At 41.1% G+C, this 10,194-nt stretch overlaps 1 protein-coding gene across 1 annotated transcript; it reads right to left on the bottom strand.

The window, feature by feature from the left end:
- Window positions 1-448: 448 nt before the first annotated feature.
- Window positions 449-4,718, bottom strand: LOC133523935 (uncharacterized protein K02A2.6-like). The gene is made up of 3 exons (XM_061859654.1): window positions 2,975-4,718; window positions 2,124-2,338; window positions 449-1,658 (listed from the first exon to the last, which is right to left on the bottom strand). Exons 1-3 carry the CDS (start codon window positions 4,571-4,573, stop codon window positions 449-451), a joined length of 3,024 nt encoding a protein of 1,007 aa, XP_061715638.1. The 5' UTR covers window positions 4,574-4,718.
- Window positions 4,719-10,194: the final 5,476 nt, after the last annotated feature.

The raw sequence follows: 10,194 nt of genomic DNA, 5'->3' as shown, positions 1-10,194 counted from the left end.
TATTTATCTCACCAACGTTGTTGAGTAAACACTATACGATTCGAGATAATTATAAAACCAGTTGAAAATAAATGCACATTGCCAGACGGTGTAAAAAATCTGGGAAAGCTGTAATTCAAGGTTAACAAAGTTTTATTGACGTTGTTACAATTTAATGATAATAAAGTGCTCGTAAATTACTATATATATTTTGCTAAGGCAAGATTTTAAGTATTTAAGATGCACTGACTATCCAGGAACTTCTAGAACGGAGAGAAAGCATAAGACGCGTCCGCTTGGTAACAACCATTTATTGAAAGAGAGCGATGATAAGTAGGTACTTATACATTATGTCAGTGAGAATTGTTTCTACCCTCTTACATCATTATACCCATATATTACACCTCCACCCTTATTTCTAACATGTATGAAAATTAATTAACTAGGTACATTTTCATGATAAAGTTTTTTAGTCAATCTCAGACCCATATCTTTTTACAGAACGTAACTTATCCCTAGGTCTCAGTGTGGGCCGGGGAAGGTTGACCGGGGGGTCGGTGGATTCTGACGTATTAGATCGGGGTGGCGAGGGAGCTGTCACCGCTGCTCCACCAGACTCCGCAGGACATTGATCTTCAACCGTTACACTAGATGTGTCGTTGCGCTCACTCCTCAACCCGTCCGACTCTTGGGTTGGTGATGACGGAGACGGATCCTCATATGTGCTCATCCAGCGACTTTTAATTTGATCCACATGTCTATGAATGGGTGAACCGTTTTCCGCCGCAACTATATAATTACGTGAACTTGTTTTTTCCTGAATTCTACCATCTAACCATCTACTACCCCCACTATAGTTCCTATACCACACATTTTCCCCCACGTTAAATTCCCTAGATGTACCGCCAGCGTAAGTTATTTGCTTTGTTTGTCGTTCTTTGACTTTGTCTTCTACCGATCCATCCTTTAACAAGTCTAGCCTGGAACGAAGCTTCCTACGCTGCAATAGCTCTGCCGGTGATAACCCTGTGGTACTATGTTCTACATTCCGATACGCTAGAAGGTAAGCCTGCAACGCTGCATCTATATCGCCACCATCCCGCATAGCCTTTTTAATAGCCCGCTTGCACAACTTGACTGCCTCCTCGGCAGCCCCGTTGGAAGCCGGATGGTACGCGGCCGCAAAAGTGACCTTGACCCGATTATGTGTCATGAAACTTTTATACTCTTGACTTGTAAAGGGTGGTCCGTTATCCGAAACTACTTCTCGTGGTAAACCGAAACGCGAGAAAGTCTCTCTTAATACCTTTATTACAGCTTTCGCCGTGGTCGACTGCATTTGGAAAACCTCTAACCACTTAGAAGTAGAATCGATAAGAATCAAAAATGTCCTACCCTGTATGGGTCCCAAAAAATCAATATGTAATCTGGTCCAGACGTCCGTCAAGTACCGCCAGGGCTGCGGCGGCGCGCGCGGCGGCGCCGAGCTCTCCGCCACGCACGTGCCGCAGCTCTTGCAGGTGCGCTCCACGTCCGCGTCGATGCCCGGCCACCACATGACACTGCGCGCCATACTCTTCATTTTTACAATACCCATGTGTCCCACATGTAGCTCCCGTAATAACTTTTCCCGCAATACTTCTGGGATTACTAACCGGTAGCCCCAAACCATGCAGCCCCTGTCCATATACAATTCGTTTCGTCGTAAAAAGTAAGGTTGGACCTCTCTGTCATTTACTGATGATGGCCACCCGGTCTGTAAATAACTTACTATTCGCCTTAATACAGAATCTTTTTCTGTGCTAACTTGAACCATTTTTTTATCTATAGGTAAAAAATCTTGAACAAAATTCAAATACGTAACTTCTTTCGTTAAACTGACCGATTTGTTTACCGGCAAACGGGACAGGGCGTCTGCCGCGTTACTCTCACTGCGCACATATTCAATATTAAAATTATATCCGGCTAGCAATACCGCCCATCGTTGAAGTCTACTAGCTGCCATTACTGGTATTCCTTTCTTTTCGCCAAAAATAGATACCAGAGGCTTATGGTCGGTCCGTAAAGTGAATTCCCTACCATATAAATATTGGTGGAATTTTCTCACCCCAAATATTATACTCAATGCTTCACGTTCAATTTGCGAATAGCCCTTTTCTGCCGCATTGAGTGTTCGCGACGCGTACGCCACCGGCCGCTCGCCGTCCGGCGTAATGTGAGACACCACAGCGCCCACCCCCAAGCTACTAGCGTCACAAGTCAAAACCACCGGCAGATCGAGAGAATAATGAGCCAGGACTTCACTAGACGTTAATATTTCTTTTATTTTCCTAAACGCCTCACTACACTCCTGGTTCCACTGAAACGTAACCCCCTTCTTTAGTAACTTGTAAAACGGTGTGAGTACCGTACTAATATTTCGGACAAATTTCGCATAATACATTACTAAGCCTATAAAAGACCGTAACTCCGTAATACTATTTGGTTCGGGAACCTTTTTTATTGCTTCTATTTTCTCAGGACACGTGTGTACACCATGTTTACTGATAACGAAACCTAAGTACGTCACCGATTCGGAAAAGAAAGTACATTTATCTTTCCTAACCTTTAGACCGTAAGTTTTGAGCCTTCTGAACACCTCATGTAACGTTTTTAAATGCGTTTCATCATCTTCCCCGGTTATTATCAGATCGTCTAAAAAAATATCTACGCGCGGTAAATCTCCAAATAGCTGTTCTAATTTCCTCTGAAAAATACCGGGGCTCGAAGCTAAGCCGTATATAAGTCGATTGTACATGAATAAGCCTTTATGGGTATTTATCACTGTAAGCCGTTTGGATTCGTCTAATTCAAATTGTGCGTACGCTTGCGATAAATCTAATTTGGTAAATCGAGTCCCTCCATATAATTTAGCAAGTAAGTCATCAACCCGTGGCAGCGGAAAACGGTCTACCTCCAAACATCTGTTGAGAGTTAGTTTAAAGTCAGCACATACCCGAATGGTTCCATCTTTTTTCATCACCGGAACAATAGGCGTAGCCCAGTCGGACGAGTTTACCGGAGTGATTACACCGTCCGCCACCAGCTGATCGAGCGCGCGCTCAACTGGCTCGCGCAGCGCGTACGCCAGAGGTCGTGCGCGCAGGAACACGGGCGCCGCGCCCTCTCGCAGCCGGAACCCCACCGTTCCGCCAGTAAACCTTCCCAAGCCGCCTTCAAATACTTCACAATATCTGGAACTGAAATCGTTTATGTCAAAAATATGCTTTGTACTAACATTATTACAATTGACGGATTTTACTAAGTCAGGTAGTATTCCTAACTCTTTTATCCACTGTCTGCCGAGTAAACTCGTTTTCCCGTTAACCATTACATACAAATCTAACTCTTTACATTTTTTGTTATATTGCACCGAAGGTAATATTTTACCTACGGGTTTGACACTTATGTCCGTATAATAACATAAATTCAAATTGCTAGCTTTTAACGGACACTCAGGAAATAATTGACTATAACAATCATAGCTAATACAAGATATCGCACTGCCCGTATCTACTTCCATAACTAAATTTACATTATTCACTTTTAATTGCACCATGTAAGGCCCATACTTCTTCAACTTTTTAGCATCTATAGAAAAGTTATTTACCTCTTCACTGCCGTTACTGTCACTGTCTGAATACTGGTACCCTGCCTGCTCTTCTAACATCGCATGAAAAGAGACGTTTTTTCTTAAATTCGGACACATTTTCTTAAGATGCCCTTCTTTGTTACATACTCTGCAAACATAGGCCCTAAATTTACACGAGCTCTGTCCATGCTGCCCTCCGCACGCCGAACATTGCTGGGTTTGTCCTCCCTTCCAGTCCGCACTGTTCGTAACGACTCGTCGCTTGCCCGCGCCCATAGCGCCCTTTGTCCCGTCGCCCTGCGTGACCTTTGGACCGCGCGGCCCATAGCGCTCGGTGCTAGCCGCCTCCGCCGACTGTCGCTTGTCCCGCTTCACCGTGGCCAGCTGATGCACTGCCGTTGCTATCATGGATGATGATACTCCCTCCTCTATTGTAGAACGGTCCTGTACCAACGCCGCATGACTTTCCGCTGCTTCCATCGCCACCGCCATTTTAAATGCTCTTTCAAATGTTAGGTTATCTTCCGTAAATAACTTTTGCCGAATGCTATCATTACGGATACCACACACGAATTGGTCTCGTAAATTCTCATTTAAACTGGCTTCTTGAAAATCACAATCTTTTGTTAACTTTTTTAACTCCGCAGTATATTCCGCGATGGTTTCGTCACTTCCTTGTGACCTCTGACGAAATTTAAATCGTTCGGCCATGGTACTCCGCGTCGGCTGTAGGTGCTTCTTCATAACTGCCACAAGGTCATCAAATTCTTTTGTTGACGGTTTGTCCGGTGAACATAAGTTTGCCAATAGCTCGTACGCCTCACTACCCATAACGGTGATTAAAGTCGCTACCTGCACAGCCGGTTTAACGTCGTTAACCACAAAATACTGGCCCAAGCGCTCCACATATAAATCCCAATTATCCTTATGCACATCGAAAGCACCAATTTTACCGATAGACATTGTAACTGCGATATTCACTCACGTCCACTAAAAAAAAAGTTTCACACGCGTTCACAGTTCGATTTCGTCGCCACTAAAGTATTTAAGATGCACTGACTATCCAGGAACTTCTAGAACGGAGAGAAAGCATAAGACGCGTCCGCTTGGTAACAACCATTTATTGAAGGAGAGCGATGATAAGTAGGTACTTATACATTATGTCAGTGAGAATTGTTTCTACCCTCTTACATCATTATACCCATATATTACAGTATGAACATAAATATATATCACTATTTTGACGACCGGTCTGGCCTAGTGGGTAGTGACCCTGCCTAAGAAGCCGATGGTCCCGGGTTCAAATCCTGGTAAGGGCATTTATTCGTGTGATGAGCATGGATACTTGTTCCTGAGTCATGAGTTCTTTCTATGTATTTAAGTATTTATATATTATATGATATATATAATATAAAAATCTCTCTCTGGATATTAACATTATTGAAAATATTTTAACATAATCGAAAAAAGTCAAACTATAGAAAACTGGGACAAGTATAAAACAGGTATTGCTAATTTGGCTATTGGAAAAGCTACGCATAAAACGCCGGTTGGCAACAATATGCCAGGACCTGACTCTCATATACTTCGGACATCTCTCACACCGTCGCGTTGAACGTGTACACGTAGGAGGGCTTAGGTCTCTCTTTCCGTAATTGGCGGGAAAAAAAAATAAGATACAGAAAATCGGTCACTACGAAACTTCTGTGACAATATTCAATTCACCAATACACAGGCAAACAGAAAAAGGAAAATCCTCGCATCGCAAATGGCGCACGACAATCAAAGCAACTATTAGGCACCCTGAGGAGAGTTGGGCTTCTGCGATATACAGATTTTCATTTACCTGGGGTAAATTGTTTTTTTATTACATTCAATAATGTTTCACAAGAATAAAGCAACTTTGTTCGACTCTCATTTCGCCTGGCATTTTCGCGGTTCATCTGATACAAAAAGTCACAGCCGTGGCTATCTTAGGCCTTCGCCTGGTGACAGCGACATTTCGATGCTTAATTACTTTCAGTCCAAATTATATACCTATGAGGATTCATGGATTTATACCTATGTACTATTAAAGTACTACGCTTAAATCGAATCAGATTGGTCAAATCTTCGAGCAACACCGGGAAGGGACCGACTCCCCATTCGCACTATTTCCCCTCTGCCGAAGCACATGCCCAACTGGGCATAGCGCGGTGCGTGTTGTGACTCGTCCGTACACAAAAAGAGATCGAGGTGTGCAAGATTTTTCTTTGTCGTGTGTCATTTTCTATGTATTTGTGTCGTCATTACAGATTAGATTTTGTATGTTGTGAGTGAGAAGTGCAGAGGCAGAGCGAAATATCGCTTGGGCTCCTTCCTTTCGACGTGTCGGAAAACTCGGAAGCCGATGTTGCTTGAATGGTTAAATTGATTGAAGTAAGTTGTCATCAAGTTAAAATGTATGCTCTATTTTCTTCTTAAAGTACCTAAGTTCACAAAAAACCTGTACCAATTTCTCCGGAGGAATCACTGAATCCTGAGTCACAGGCTTTGTCCTAGTTCAGGAAACAGAGGCTCAATCCTAATGGAACTGTTACAAACCTAAAATAAGTTTTATTTTGTAATTGAATGTAAGGCTCACATTCTGTATTAGGTTTCAAGTAAATAAAGATTTATTATTATTATTTATTATTTTATAATGTTGCGAATTATACTTAAAATAAATATTCTTCTAGTAATGAACTATGATGAGACACAAACACAAGATTCAAAAGACACATTTTTATAAAAATTACGGCAACTTTTTGCCAGTTCATCTCGTCTGGCATTTCGCGGTTCAAACAAAAAACAACAACCATGGCTATTACTTAGGCCGACGCCTGGTTACAGCGACATTTCGATGCTTAATTACCTGCGCGTTAATGCGTGCCGCAAAATAAATGGCCAGACGGAATTTTATCGGCCCGGCGTCGGCGGCTCGGTTGCACATTTTAAAGTTATATGCCCATTTTCAGAGGCCATATTCAAAGATTCGTGACATGGCGTATCATCTCGTTACTTTTATGGGATTATCGATGTCGTGGCCAGATCTTAGAATTGATCATTTTATGAAATGATCGGTTGGCTACATAATGAAAAAGTCAAACCTAACTTGACAATTTCATGAAGCGATCAATTCTAAAATGACATTTCATGAAATGATCAAATTGTTGATTTGGTTACGGCATAGGTACAATGACGTTGATTTCATTTTTAGGGTTCCGTAGCCAAATGGCATAAAACGGAACCCTTATAGTTTCGCCATGTCCGTCTGTCTGTCTGTCTGTCTGTCTGTCTGTCTGTCTGTCTGTCTGTCTGTCTGTCCGAGGCTTTGCTCCGTGGTCGTTAGTGCTAGAAAGCTGAAATTTGGCATGGATATATAAATCAATAAAGCCGAGAAAGTCGTACAATAAAATCTAAAAATTTAATTTTTTTTAGGGTACCTCCCCTACACGTAAAGTGAAGGTGAATTTTTTTTTTCGCTTCAACCCTAGAGTGTGGGGTATCGTTGGAAAGGTCTTTCAAAACTAATAGGGGGTTTCAAGAAACATTTTGTGATAAAGTGAATATATTCGGAGATAATCGCTCCGAAAGAAAAAAAAAATGTGTCCCCCCCCCCCCTCTAACTTTTGAACCATAGGTCCAAAAAATATGAAAAAAATCGTGGAAGTAGAGCTTAAGAAAGACATTAAATGAAAACTATAGCGGACATGATCAGTTTAGCTGTTTTTGAGTTATCGCAAAAAGTTTTCCCTTCATAGTAAAAAGACTTATTTTAATTAGGTACTGATTATGCAAATTTGCCTATTTGTTTAACTCAGGTGAAAGGTACCGTTTCATCCCTTGGTTAACAATTTACTATACTTTAAGCTCGAGTTTAGCTTATTGTGACGGAAGAGTAACTACGGAACCCTACACTGAGCGTGGCCCGACATGCTCTTGGCCGGTTTATTATTGTTTCGAGTGTCACAAAATATTAATGAGACAACATAATTATTTTGTATTGCAAGGTCTTTTTCTATATAAATGTTTTGGGGACAATCATACACATATCGACCTAGCCCCAAACCAAGCAAAGATGGGTACTAGGCAACGCTATATATACTTATATAGATAAATATATACTTGTATACATAGAAAATACCCATGACTCAGGACTAACCTAACCTAACCTAGCCCCAAACCAAGCAAAGATGGATACTAGGCAACGCTATATATACTTATATAGATAAATATATACTTGTACACAGAAAATACCCATGACTCAGGAACAAATATCTGTGTTCATTACACAAATAAATGCCCTTACAGGGATTCGAACCCAGGATCATGGGCTTTATAGACAGGGTCTCTACCCACTGAGCCAGACCGGTCGTTAAAATGTACCAATTTGCAATTAAAATTATTATTCGTTCGAAGAAAAAAAATGTTATTACTCGGTAATTTTGACACATCGAGACAACTGAGTACCTAATGTAAGTATATATTGAGAAGTTACAAAAATACCTCGAATACCGCTCTAGGGATGTGAATTTTATAAAACGATACAGCCTTTTGTCTTGAGGCTTGGCGGCGTTGAAACTGTGAACCTACGCACTGCCTTATCGGGAGCGTCACGGTCGACGGCTGGCGTTGTTACGGATCATAATGGATTTCCACCTACCTCATACGTATATATCTAAGGACGGACCTTCCGGGCACTAAGAATGGTGCTAGTTCAGTGGTGTCACTCACGAATTCCAGCCAATCGTGGAGTCTAACGGAACTAGTTGCGACTAATCGCGCGCGTGGTGTGAACTCATCAACCAATCGCGTTGCGGCGTTAGACTGCACGACTGGCTCGATCTCGTGTGCGTGACACCGCTGTACTGGCCCCATTCTTATTGACCGTAAGGCCCGTCCTTAGATATATATGTCTATGACCTACCTCTTTTAGGAAAGTTTACACAACGGACGTTTACAATGTTGAAAGAAAAAGTACTTATTACTAAAGCCCTATGAACACATACTATGTAACTATAATAGTAATTCTAAATTATGATTATTTTTGAGACTTTAAAAATACTTAAACTGCAAGAACCGCTCCGCAGGTGAAGGCGTCCTCCAAAGATGCCCAGTTTGCTCTGTCCTGGGCTTTTGCATCCAGTTAGGACCAGCTATTTTATTTATCTCGTCCGCCCATCTTGTTCGCGGTCTTCCGTTACCGCGATTCCCTCTTGGGCCTTGCCACGATGTCACTCTTAGGGTCCATTGGCCGTCAGTCAGATTGTGAGAAGTTGAACTAAAATTGAAAATTATCGAATTGGCTGATGTTGTTCTCACAGCTCGCAATTCTCAACCGATTCTCGTGAAATTTTGAGAGCAGCTTTGATTTTATTGTCGATTCGATTTTCGAAAACTTTTTAACATATTTATTCAGTTTTAAGTTATGCTCGCTAGGTCTACAGTTTTACTGGTCAATTTCCTCAAATCGACAGACTACTTATTCAAGAATCAAGGAAACGTAGGAGTAAATAATGTGCAAATTTTCGTGACTTTATTCATCATCATCATCATTATTTTAGCCTTCAAACGCCCACTGCTGAGCATAGGCCTCTCTTCATGTACGCCACTTATCCCGGTCCTGGGCTAGTCTCATCCAGAAGTGTCTCGCGATTTTTCGGCTGTCATCCACCCAACGAGCTAACCGACGTCTGGCGCTTCTTTCATCCGAAAGCGGCCACCAATCCGTGAACATTCTGGTCCACCTGCCATCACTCTGCTTAACAACGTGTCCCGCCCAAATCGCCCAATTCCATTTAAGCTTGGTAATAACTACGAGGATTTTTTTTTCTTACCATCAGGCGGGCCGTATGCTGGTTTGCCACCGACAGTATAAAAAAAAATCAATTAATTTTTAGTTCGTGTGACAAAAGCGTTATATTTTCAACAAATTCTCCAAAAGCGGACTCTATAAAAATATGCGGTTAGAGTTTTGCTTTTTACTACCTATTTTAAGGCCTTGTTTTAAAGAATTCGCCGGACGAAAATAGTTTTATGCACTAACTAGGTTGTGCTAAATGTCAAACACATTATAGAGGTCATAATCCGGATTTATTTATGCTTATATCGGTTTATATACGATTTTATGACGCCATAAAGGTTTTAATGGACCTTTTTTGGTTAACAAGTGCGTTAACCATGTAATTATTATTTGCACTCTTAATAATACAAGAAAACTAGCTAAAATTACGGCATAATAAATGGAAGACTTTAAGTAAGTAAGTAAGTAAGTAAGTAAATATTCTTTATTGCACCAACAATTATACATTTTACATACATGTAAAACTACAAATGAATTTTAAAGGAAAATAGAACCAGGTAACAACAGGCGGTCTTATCGCTAAAAAGCGATCTCTTCCAGACAACCTTTAGGTAGCAGGAAATTTCGAACTCATACAAAAGTCAACAGGTAGTGCAAGGAGCTAAATATGGAGACTATTAAATACAAACACACATACTACTTATATAAGTATTAAAACAATACCTAATATACTAATAAATATACAATATAATATAATACA

Source organism: Cydia pomonella, chromosome 13 (genome assembly GCF_033807575.1).
Source record: "Cydia pomonella isolate Wapato2018A chromosome 13, ilCydPomo1, whole genome shotgun sequence".
In the NCBI taxonomy this organism is placed as follows: Eukaryota; Metazoa; Arthropoda; class Insecta; order Lepidoptera; family Tortricidae; genus Cydia; species Cydia pomonella.
The sequence above is the reverse complement of the archived record's forward strand: the minus strand, read 5'-3'. Positions and strand labels throughout refer to the sequence as shown.